This window comes from Onychostruthus taczanowskii, unplaced genomic scaffold (assembly GCF_017590055.1).
Source record: "Onychostruthus taczanowskii isolate IOZ18803 unplaced genomic scaffold, ASM1759005v1 scaffold114, whole genome shotgun sequence".
Taxonomy (NCBI): Eukaryota; Metazoa; Chordata; class Aves; order Passeriformes; family Passeridae; genus Onychostruthus; species Onychostruthus taczanowskii.
This window is the reverse complement of record NW_024498074.1, coordinates 864256-876439: the sequence shown is the minus strand read 5'-3', so window position 1 is coordinate 876439 and position 12184 is coordinate 864256. Positions and strand designations below refer to the sequence as shown.

The following is a 12184-nucleotide window of genomic DNA, read 5'->3' as shown; positions in this document are numbered from 1 at the left end:
GGGGGAGAGGGGGATACCAGAAGGCACCTTATTTATTTGTTAAATATTTTTTTCAGTGAAGTAGTTTTCTCAGTGGCAATAAGGCCTTGACCTGTAACATTTTTCAAGATGGAAGAGGAAGATTCTTCGACTGTTGTGTGCAGATCCATGTTTTTGTATTTTTTGCACTGAAGTTGTTTTCCTTTCCTTGTAAAGGCTAGGAACTTTTTGGAACTGGCCCCTTGCAGGTGTTTGAGTTGATGTAGAAGCAGCAGTTCATTCTACTCCTGGTTTTGGGCTTTCATTCTTACAGCATCATGTGCCCCTGCTGATTAACAGGAAAATGGACGGGGCTTTGTGACAGAGGCTGGGCTAGGCATGGGAAGAGAGGTGCATCAGTACAGGCACAAGGAGATGCTCAGTCTGTCAGCACCGAGCTGCTTGGTGCCACTACTGATTTCCCCCTCCCTGTAGTTGTTCATCTGTAGCCTGAAAATCCCTCTTCCATCAGCTATCCAGGTAAAAGGGAAGGATGGGAGCATCAGGTGAAGTTCTGGGTGGTGGAGGAAGGCCACCAGGCTCTGTTCCCAACCCTTGTTCTCTGTGCCTTAAGGCAACACAGCCCTGACCTACGCCTGTGCCGGGGGCTACGTGGATGTCGTGAAGGTGCTGCTGGAGTCGGGCGCCAGCATTGAGGACCACAACGAGAACGGTCACACGCCGCTGATGGAGGCCGGCAGCGCCGGCCACGTGGAGGTGGCCAGGGTGCTGCTGGAGAACGGGGCTGGCATCAACACGCATTCCAACGAGTTCAAGGAGAGCGCGCTGACGCTGGCTTGCTACAAAGGTAACCGCGGCACGGGGGCCGGCCTGCCTTCCTTCAGCCTTGCTGCCCCCACCAGGGGGTCTTAAAGGGAGAGAGCAGACACTGTGGTGCTACAAAGGTAACCCGTGTGCACCAGTGCCAGGGGCCAGCCTGCCTTCCTTCAGCCTTGCTGCCCCCACCAGGGGGTCTTAAAGGGAGAGAGCAGACACTGTGGTGCTACAAAGGTAACCCGTGTGCACCAGTGCCAGGGGCCAGCCTGCCTTCCTTCAGCCTTGCTGCCCCCCACCAGGGGTTTTAAAGGGTGTGAGCAGACACTGTGGTGCTCTCGTCCTGGCTGTGGTACCACACAGCATGCCTGTGCCATATCTGTGTGCAGAGTCTGAGTATCTGAGTAAACCTTTGGTCTGAGCTATGATTATTTGGAAGATGCTCTGTTAAACAAATGAAGAGACAAGGAGGTAATGTATTATATTACAGAAGAAGTAAGCTAAACTTTCTCTATTACAGCTGTATTATGCCAGGTATCTCTGCTTAAATACAGCAAATATTTCATTTGAAAGGACTTGGCACTGGCAAATCATGGCAGGTTTAGGAACACTGCCTTTTAGGTGTCAGTGCTGAGGACAGCAGGCCCTTGTTTCCTCCCTTAGAGCATTAGGCAGCAAAATTGCAGCACCTCAGAAAGGGATAAAGATGCTTAATTAAGAGGCAAAATATGTTCCCACAGCCCAACAGCTGCTGTTATAGTCACTCAGGGCATGTTTTATTAGGCTCTTGCCATCGTGGAGTAGTTGATGTTGGTAGCAGAGGTTCTTGTGTGGCACCTGTGTAGAAGTTGGTCTTAGTCTTTCATTTATATTTCTTACCAACTACACTGATAAGCTGCTGTCCATGTAGATGGCAGAGATACAAACACATCTTTCCAGAGTGGGCTCTTTATGTTTGGCATGGACATCCATGACCTTCATTATGTCCTTCAGAACACTGTGAGTGTTGAAATGCACTTTCTCAAGCAATTTCCTTCTGTTAACTATTTTTTCCACACAGGCCATCTGGAAATGGTGAGGTTTCTGCTGGAAGCTGGTGCAGACCAGGAGCACAAGACAGATGAGATGCACACTGCTCTCATGGAGGCGTGCATGGTAAGAGATGTAAGGCTCGAGCAGTGAGGTCTGTGGGCTCTCTTTTCTTGCTGAAGATGGAGAAAGTGGTTCCTTTGAGTTTCCTTCTGGTACAGAATCTAGCTGTGGTGTTTTGGTTCTCTTGTCTGCTTGATGGGAAGGTAACTGTATTGTTAAACTGAGAATTCATTTCTTAAATTTCCTCGTTATCCTTCTCTCCAAATGGATTCCTCATGTGTTGGGGTTTTCATGGCATTAGCCTTGTGTAATGTCACACTGTGAACCCGTGGCTGTAGAGGAGGGCAGTAAATCCCTGTTTAGTCTGCCCTTCCCTAAAACAACTGAAATGGTTCTAAAATCGCCAGTTGTGTCTGGTGAAGGAAGTTAATGGTTTCAGAGAGGGGAATGATTAACAGAAACCATTATACTTCTTGGAAGTTGTTGCAAAGAAAGTCACGTAGGTAAACAGAACTCGAGCTGTCCTTTATCTCACCCTGAAATCTGACCAGAGCAGCCACATGAATATCCTTGGCCATGGCCTTGCAGGCAGTTCATGGGGGTTGATGGTAAAATGACCTTGTTGGATGTTGCCAAAAACTTCCTGATGAGTTGCCTTCTCATCAGGAAGTTTTTGTGGTGGAGCTATGGATCAAGCCTTCCTTTCCTTGTCATTCTCTTCTGCCCTTTTAACTCTTCTAATAGCGTAAAAAAATGCCATCAGACCCACAGAGATGTTAAGACCTAATTTTTGTTAAAAATTACTGAGCTATAGGATAAAATTCTTTTTCCTTATTTCTGCAGGAAGCTTTTCCTAGGGAGGCAGTTCCACGCTGGTGCTCAGAGCTGGCACATAGGTGGGAGTCTCATACCTTGAGCTCTGCTGACGAGAGAAGGAGCAGCTTTCTCTAGCAGTATCTAAAAACCTTGCAGTGTGAAATGAAACAGAGCAAGGACTTCCATCTCAGCATGTTCTTTGTGCAGAAACAGTTACTGCTCTTCAGTGGCACAGGAAAACTTCCTTCTCTGGCACAGCTTTGAGCTTCAATGTGTCCTGACAGATTTGTCTATCTGTGGCTCAGCCAGTGCAGGTTCAAACCCTTCTGCAGCCTTGTGCCTTCAGGAGTACTTGTGCCTGAGAGGTTTTTCAGGCAGCAGTTAACACTGATGTAATGCACATGAGGTGTTGGGCAATGGCACTTGCCTTGTGGGAGCAAAAAGCAGGGTGATTTAGTTGGTGTTTCCTCTCGCTGCAGGACTGCTACCCACAGAGCTTCAGCTTTAAAATGCAGCTGGTGCTCTCGTGAAGGTTGCTCAGGTGACTTTTCCTGATCTATTACCAGTTGGAAGGCTTTTCCTCGCTCTTGTGGGAGCTCAGCAGCCACACCCCATTGCAGGCTTTATTAAAACAAGGATCCAGTTCCCTTGTGTGGTGGAGCTCCAGCAGCTCTCCTGCAGGCTGCTTGGCCCACATAGGAGGCTTTGAAGCAAGCCTTGGTGCCGTGTCGTGCCATCCTCATCGCAGAGCAGGGGTGAGCAGTTAGCTGTCTTGCCAGAGCCTGATGGATGAGGCACCGTCTCTGCATTTCCCTGAGGAAAGATTCTTTATGGAGGCTTGGAGTTTTTCCCTAAAATAGTACTGTCATTTCATGTAAAAGGTGAATATGTCCTAGTTAATGTCCTAGATATTTTTCCAAGAGGAAGCTGTGCTTTGCTCCCTGGATATCAGAATAAGGTATGAAACACTTGAGAAAATGAAGCGGAAAAATGTCAGATGCAGTTTGGTGTTTTGTCTGGAAAAGAGCTTTCTGGAGTTGTGGTTTCCAGCTTGGCAAGGAGGGCTGTGGATGCAATTCGCTGCCTCTTTGGAATTAATCTGAGATCAAGGTGTGCCTACCTCATTCAGTGACAACCTTGGGAATGCCTTGTGTTCCTGGTGAGTGGCTGTTTATTTGCTGCAGCCCTCTGGTGTTTTGGTTGTCAGATTATGGTTCCTCCAAGTTGGAATGGTGGCCATCTCCTCATGGAGAAAACCAGCTTGGAGATTTCTTGCTGTTGCTGGAGCGCAGCGACCCAGCCAGTGTCTGCTTCTGTCTGAACCAAGCAGCATGGAATGGCAATTGGATGTGTCACTGTCAGGCCTCCAGTGTAAACATGGAGCTGAAAAGCCGCTTCAAATAGTTCCTGAATTTATGGACACTGAAAATATGACAGAGATCCTATGCTGAAGTATCTTTCAAGCGAGAGAGCGAACTTAGGAGCTGCCTTTTGGTAAAAGGGCTTTGACAGCACCATCACGGTGTCTGGAAAACCCTGCCAGAATCCTGCCAAGGGAAAGCTGTTGCTGGAATGGGTGGCTCCTGGGATGTGTAAGGAACCCCTGAGAAGTGGTCTCACTTTGGCTTTTCTCTTGGAAGGAGAAAGTAAGTCTTGACTCTGCTGTGAAATTGAGCAGTGAAATAGTTTTGCAGGAGCCACAAGGCAAGACAGGTCAGAGTGCATGGTTGCTTCTTAAGAAAGGAAGGAAGCAAAAGAATCTCACTGTTGTTGTTGTGGAAGAGACAAGCTTCTAAAATAGTGGTGAGCTCCCTCTTGACTTTCTGGGATTTATTTTGGCGTTCCCCCTCCCCTAGTAAGTTGATCCCAAACACCTGAACTGGAGTCTGATACAAAGTTGTCTGGCTTGTTGCTTACACCATTGACGGAGAGGTCTGATATGAGGTTCACAGCAGGTATTCAGTAAAACGTGCTCAGCATTTCTACAGGTGCCTGTTCAGTGTAGGAGATCTTCACCCAAATATTTAGGGAAGTATTCAGAAAAACTGTTTGGCAAGTCTCATTGTATTTTTGGACTCCTTTTACTCCCTCATTGCGTTTGTGTATTTAGAGGGAATTTGGGTCCGTGACCAAGCCGCGGAGAAAATCAGCTTTTCCATTTGGTCAGTTCTGATCCTGGTTTTCCTTTTGCCTTTCCAGGATGGCCACGTGGAAGTGGCAAGGCTACTTCTGGACAGCGGAGCCCAGGTGAACATGCCCGCGGACTCCTTCGAGTCCCCGCTGACTCTGGCGGCCTGCGGCGGGCACGTGGAGCTGGCGGCTCTGTTGATCGAGCGCGGGGCTAACTTGGAAGAGGTCAACGACGAGGGATACACGCCGCTGATGGAGGCAGCTCGGGAAGGCCACGAGGAGATGGTGGCGCTGTTACTCGGGCAAGGTAACTGCGGCGGGGCCGCAGCTCGCGCGTGCTGGGGAAGGAGCTCTAAGGAAGCTGCTGCGGTTTTTGTTTTCTTCGGTAACAAGATGCCTTGTGCCCGTGGAAGGGGTCGGTGTGCTGATCCTGCCTCCTGTAACTGGTGTTTTGTGTTGTTTGAAGGAGCAAACATCAACGCTCAGACGGAGGAGACGCAGGAAACGGCGTTAACTCTGGCTTGCTGCGGAGGGTTTTTGGAGGTGGCCGATTTCCTCATTAAAGCAGGAGCTGACATAGAACTCGGCTGCTCCACACCTTTGATGGAGGCTGCTCAAGAGGGGCATTTGGAGCTGGTTAAATATTTATTAGCTGCGGGTACGGAGTCATTTTGTTAACACTTTAGTACAGGCATAATCTAAGAAAAATACTTTGTCCGATATTCATGACATTTTCTTTAGCAGCTTCTTGGAGTTGAAGTGAAGATCTTTGAAGCCCAAAGTAATTTACTGGCTGGACTCTAATTTAGCTTTTGAGGACAGAGTTGATGTAAACTTGTTTGGAGCTAACTTGCAGTCTGTTTTTATTCCTCTAGAGTACAATCATGTTATCAGTTTAATAGATGCTGGGTTGGAAGGGGGAACTTTTATTTGCTGTTTCATCCTGTAAAGACTTGTATGTTTTCTGTAATGGCCATCATAAAGCTTACAAGGTTTTGCCCTTTCTGTTTCAGGGGCTAACGTGCACGCAACAACAGCGACAGGCGACACGGCGCTGACGTACGCCTGTGAAAACGGCCACACCGATGTAGCAGATGTCTTACTTCAGGCAGGTGCAGATCTGGTAAGTCATTCAGCTTCTCTAAAAAAGCTCAGTAGGGTATTAAATTATCAACACCTTCTATTCTTCCTGTTTGTTTCTGTGTTCATTGCTGAAAATCCACATGTTCTTTAATGTGTATTGTAAGCTTTTCTTGATCTGCTCTAGGAGCATGAATCAGAAGGAGGAAGAACCCCTCTCATGAAAGCTGCCAGGGCAGGTCATGTTTGCACTGTTCAGTTCTTGATTAGCAAAGGTAAGTGTGGAATGGTTTGGTTTTCCTGACATTAGAAATACTTTAAGTTCAGAACATGTCAGAGCTAGTGTAACTTCCTTGCATTTGTTTGAAATATCCTAGCTCAAGTAGGCAATTGATTCTCCATCTAGGCATGTAATGATTACCTGTAGTTTCTGCTGAGATTAGTGGAACTGCATTTAGTTTTAAAAACAGTGTATTTCTGTCTGTCATTCCTAGTAAAAGCAGCAGTAGCAGGCATCCCTGGTGTCTCCATCCCCCGTGGTGCAGCTCTGGAGCGCTGTCTTTGGCAGTTGAGCTACAAGTGCCTGTTGGTTTCCAGATTTTGACTGCACCTTTCTTGATGTTTCAATCCAATCCTGGAATTTCCATTTTCCCTCTCTTGGGCCGATTCTCATGAATTTTTCTTGTCCCTGCCTTGCATGGAGTAGGACACAGTCTGGCAGGATGGAGTTTCCCTGTGTAGATTGCAGAGCATTAATTGTGTTACATTTGGCAGAGGTGCACTGTTGAGTCCGTTTCAGCTGATGTGTGCCCTTGTGTTTGTGCAGGAGCAAATGTGAACAGGACCACAGCGAACAACGATCACACGGTGCTGTCGCTGGCCTGTGCCGGAGGTCACTTGGCAGTGGTGGAGTTACTGCTCGCTCATGGTGCTGATCCCACACACAGACTCAAGGTTTGTCCCTCAGCTGCCTCACTTTCCTCTAAAACTGAGGATACCCAGCTGGGTTTTCTCCTTTTGTGATTGTGGAAGAGGAAAGAATTTTAAAGCGCTGTTTATTTAACTTGTTTTGGAAAACACTTCATCAAGTCTCTACGTTTAGATGTGCCCTTGTGGAGATGGAGGTTTTACTAGAGCAGAAGGCAGTCACATAGGTAGTGCTGCAGTGCTGTTTTCATGATGCTCTTTTCTAACTCTGATCTTTCCCCCTCAGGACGGATCGACCATGCTCATCGAGGCGGCCAAAGGCGGTCACACCAGCGTGGTTTGTTACCTTCTAGATTACCCAAACAACTTGCTTTCTGCTCCTCCACCCGACGCCACTCAGCTGACCCCGCCATCCCACGACCTGAACAGGGTAAGATCGCAGGGCTCCTGAGCTGCAGGGCTTTTTGGCACTTGCTTGCTCCAGAGTTTGAAGGTGAGAGGAGAGTCAGTCATGTCATAAACTGTAGGTGAGCACACTCCAAGTTACTTAGAGCTGTAATGGAAATGGGGAAGACTTCTGAACATGATGATGTAGTGCTCTCATCATTCTTACTGTTCTCTAAGTATTGCTGGAAAAAACCACTGAGGGTGGACAAAACCAGCAAGTGCAAAGATCTGCTTAAGTGAAACTCTACAGAATTGAATTTATGGCCCGTCGTGGCTTGCGTTTGCTGTACTACAGTACAGCACTGTACCATGCAGAGTATAGTTCAGCAAGTAATTTTTTAGCTTGAAAATGCAAAGTATGTGGAGATGACATGATCTGCAGGTGTTAATTACTGAACTCAGCATATTAAAAACCCTATTGAATGTTCTTAGTCACCATTAAAGTCTACTTTTCTAACATATTTTGTTTACCTTCTATTGAATTATAACTAGCACAGAGTATGAGAAAAGTAATCTGTTAGTATCCGACGTTTTAGGCTCCTCGAGTACCAGTGCAGGCGCTGCCCATGGTCGTCCCACCCCAGGAGCCTGACAAACCCCCTGCCAATGTCGCCACAACCCTTCCCATCAGAAATAAAGGTCAGTCGTAGTTCTGCAGCTTATTTTCTAAATATCCTTCCCAGGCAGAAGATAGAGCCTTGAGCTTGTAGCAGAGTAGTTCCTATGAAGAGTGTTTATGGATTCAGTCAAGGAAACTGCAATTCTGATTTTTTTACTTAATTATTTTTTTAAGGATTTGCTTATCCACCAAGTATCAGTCATCTAACGCTGTAATCATAAAACGTCAAGAAATCTGCCTAAGTAAATGTGTTAAAATCTCTAGTCTGACACAGTGAGCTAATGCAAAATGTTACCCAGAAGTCTGTAGAAATTGGATAATGGAAGTTGCAAAACCCATGTTAATCACCATAGCATAGTTGATTTGGTAACTTGTGTTTCCTTAGGGTAGTAGTCTGGGAGTGGGTTTGACTAATTGGATTGAAGGCGGAATTTCTTGTGCAGTAAAATCTTTAGTCTGATGTGGCTCAGGTCCTCCTAGGGCTAAATTTGCATCTACATTGCTCTCGCCATTTTGACACTTAATGCTTTCTGTACTTAAGAATTCTCGTCAAAAAACAATTTTTATCAAGCTTCAGCAGTAGCAAATACAGGCGTGCATGTCCTAAAATTAATCCTGTGTGTACACTTGTATTGTTCTGGAGATACAGCGAGGATGGCTGGAAGAAACTGGGCACCTCCACTGCCTCAGATCCTGAGTTTTGATTTGCCTTTCGCCCTTCAAAATTAACCGATTGTTGCTTCTCCACCTGGTATGGCAGAGCATGTCAGCTGTGTCACTGGGGACTTCTGCATAAAAGACCAGTTGGATTAGTCCATCGCTTGTTCTTGCAGGAAGGCTGAAATATTTGCCTTGCCTGGACAGAGGGCTGAGCTTTGACACAGGCAAAATCGTGTCTGCTGTGGATAAAACCTAGTGGCTAAAGACACCCTGTTAGGTCCTGCTAAATCTGAATGACTCTCCTGGGTTCTGGCACTCCTTGTCACCTGAGCAAAGCTGGATACCTGGAGTGGAAGGATGCCTAGTTGTAGGGAGCGTAGCACTTGTTCAAGCGTACCAGTTGGGTTGCAAAACCGGTGGCCTAGTCCCAGTCCTAGAGATGTTTTTGTGTCCCTTGGGCTGCGCTTTCAGGGCTGTAAGCACTTGTTCATGTCCCAACACCACACCAGATGCCCAACACCAAGTAAAGAGACAGCCTATCCTTGCTTTTTGTTCCCAGTTTTCTTGTAGCAGCACTCGGTAACAGCGGCTCGAGACAATCGCTTCCTTTGGCCGGAGCGTAACGATGGCTGGAGCAGACCTGTCACCGTAGCTCAGGGCTATGTGGGATGCATGTGCACTAGTGTGGCCTGTTAAATTGCAATCCAGCTGCTGGGTGCCAGTTGGCAGGTGTCCTTGGAGGGCCTTGGGGACACGCTGGCCTCCCGTGGGTGCTGTGCCCTGGTGCGTAGCCGGCCGCGCAGCGGCCCAGCAGTAGCTCTGTAATGAGGATGCCGTTCGTATGCACTTCCTGTGGTTCTGAGGGGGTTTCTTTTTCACACAGCTGCTTCTAAACAAAAGTCCAGCAGTCATTTGCCAACAAACAACCAGGATGTACAGGGTTACATCACCAATCAGTCTCCAGAGAGCATTGTAGAAGAGGCTCAGGGCAAGTTGACAGAGCTGGAGCAGAGGATAAAAGAAGCCATAGAGAAGAACGCTCAGCTGCAGTCCCTGGAATTGGCACACGCTGACCAGCTCACCAAAGAGAAGATTGAGGAGCTGAACAAAACGAGAGAGGAGCAAATTCAGAAGAAACAAAAGATTTTGGAGGAACTGCAGAAAGTGGAGCGAGAGTTACAGCTGAAAACTCAGCAGCAGCTAAAAAAGCAATATCTAGAGGTAAAAGCGCAAAGAATTCAGCTCCAGCAGCAGCAGCAGCAACAGTCTTGCCAGCATCTGGGACTACTGACTCCCGTTGGGGTAGGAGAACAACTCTCAGAGGGAGACTATGCACGATTGCAGCAAGTGGACCCCATCTTGCTCAAAGATGACCCTCAGCAAGCTGCTGCGCAGACGGGTTTTGCACCAGTTCAGCCTCTGGCCATGCCACAAGCTTTGCCTCTGGCAGCAGGTTCCTTACCTCCAGGGTCCATCGCAAATCTTACAGAACTGCAAGGTGTTATAGTTGGACAGCCAGTGCTGGGCCAAGCACAACTAGCAGGGCTGGGGCAAGGAATACTGACAGAAACACAGCAAGGGTTAATGGTAGCCAGCCCTGCTCAGACGCTCAATGACACGCTGGATGACATCATGGCAGGTGGGTTTACGTTGTTATGAGCAGGTATAATATTTGCTTGACCAGTTGAGGGAATGTCCACTTCTTTTTATATGTGTGTGTGTGTGTTTGTGTATTCCCACGAGCTCTACGGCAAGCACCACTCGTCCTCTGATCCCTGTCTTGAGGAGTTGGGAAAACTAGCTTGTAACTCTTCAGCTCGCAGGGTGAGCTAAGCGGTGCCTCTTGGCCAGGTTGGTATGGTGGAGTGGCATTTTAACTCGCCGTAGTTTGGGGAGGGCTGTATTAGAGTTCATGTGGTAGTTCTGTTTTGGCCTGATTGTAGCTCAGGAGTAGCACCATGATGGCACTGGGTAGTACTTGGGGGAGCTGAGAGCTGGCTTGCAGTAGGCTGGGCAGCTGCAGCACCACAACTAGCCTATGAAATGTGAGGGGCCCGGGGGCTTGTCTTCAGAAGGAGAGCTTTTATTTCTGCTTGGGAAGAAAAAGGTGATAATCCTATGACTTTCTGAAACATCTCCTCATAAAAATGGCTGCCAGCAGAAAACATGGTTAGCCTTACCAAATTCTTGTCATCGCTGTGGAGAATTCTTTGCCCAGTGACATGAATGCTCTAAGGCCTTAAGAGTAAAATAGGAGAATGAAGCAGGTTTTAAATGAGAGTTGTCACTGTTTTAGTTTACACCTCACTCAGTTGTGCTTCATCTGAACCCTTTCCATGCTAAAGCAGACATTGAAATACCCCTTAGCTGAACACAGATGAACTGGTAGGACAGAGTCTTAAAAAAAAGGTCACTTGATGAAAAAGTACCAAAATGCTCTCGGTGAAGCTGAGGCACTGTCATTTTTACAAATGCTGTGTGTCTGAACAAGTCTGCTTTGCAGAGCTGCTAGGATGAGCCATGTGTGCCAGAGGCAGGCAGGTCTCCAGGAAGGTGTTAGCCCAGAGCTGTCCTGCGTGTGCTGCCAGAGCTGGAGCACAGTAGTAGCACAGAGCCAGTGGAACGTATGGCAACCACTTAAAACTACCAGGTGGTGATTTTTTAAAGCACTTGGAACACCACTTTTGAGGTGAGACACCTGATGAGTGACCTTGTGTCCAAGCAAAGCTTCATTAAAGGTGACAGAAACTTTTTTGCTGGAAATCTCCTGTTAGAATTGAAGCGTAGACGTAAAGATTGGAAGCGGATAAAACCACAAATGTATGCATGAAAAAGTACATAAAACTACATATATCGTGAACTAACAGTAACAGTTTCTCTCGTGGAACTGCTGGGGTACAGAACAGGATGAATTTAAAAGCTGGGATGATTGCAGTTGTTGGTAACTTAGAAAGAATCTGTGCAATGCACTTGAGTTGTGTTCAAGTACAAGTTAACCCTGGAGTTAGGACGTTTGGGACATGTGCTTAGCTGCGTGTCACATCTTGAGCAGGTGTGATTCCAGGTCACCTGCTGCATAGCTGAATGCCTGTGTGTCCCTTTTTGGGCAGTCAGGTATTTCCAGTGTGAATTTAAGGGAATATTTTGGTTCTGCTCAGCCCCACTTGTTAGTAGGTGCGTGCACACATGCAGTTGAGAAGGAAGTCTGAATTCATTTTCTGTCAAGTGCCTGGTTTTAGGGTGTTTTTTTAAGCAAGAGCAGTCACAGGCTTGAGTATAGATAGAACTTCAGTGCCAGCCTGTAGTGAGGCCTCAAATCACAGTTCAATGTGGAGCTGAGGTGGACTCAGTGTAACACAGAACACTGAAGTAGCCGCTAAGTATTTGGTCAGTAACTCTGTGTACTGCTTTAGGAGAAGATTCTAGAGTATTCTTAGGATTTAGATTCTTCTTTCTGAGGTGCCTTGAGTTTAGTTCCATTGCAGAGCTGTGTTTACAGAACCAGCTGCAGAAACCAAGCTTCACCTTGACTGTGCAAACTTGATCTAATGTGCATCTTGGTGCTAAATTAATTGAAAACAATGGCTAAATAGTAAATAATACTTAATTTTTTCCTTGGGG

At 47.0% G+C, this 12184-nt stretch overlaps 1 protein-coding gene across 6 annotated transcripts in view; it reads left to right on the top strand.

Moving 5' to 3' along the window:
- ANKRD17 (ankyrin repeat domain 17) overlaps positions 1-12184 on the top strand; it is a 68782-nt gene that overhangs the window by 38015 nt on the left and 18583 nt on the right. For 5 of the 6 annotated variants that reach the window (XM_041427423.1, XM_041427422.1, XM_041427427.1 and 2 more), the window contains exons 6-15: positions 593-826; positions 1853-1947; positions 4900-5137; positions 5297-5488; positions 5844-5953; positions 6098-6185; positions 6737-6864; positions 7124-7267; positions 7821-7923; positions 9447-10202. In XM_041427423.1, the coding sequence (XP_041283357.1) occupies positions 593-826; positions 1853-1947; positions 4900-5137; positions 5297-5488; positions 5844-5953; positions 6098-6185; positions 6737-6864; positions 7124-7267; positions 7821-7923; positions 9447-10202 (2088 nt within the window). The remainder of the gene's footprint in view (positions 1-592; positions 827-1852; positions 1948-4899; positions 5138-5296; positions 5489-5843; positions 5954-6097; positions 6186-6736; positions 6865-7123; positions 7268-7820; positions 7924-9446; positions 10203-12184) is intronic. The other variant, XM_041427428.1, reaches the window with a different exon arrangement.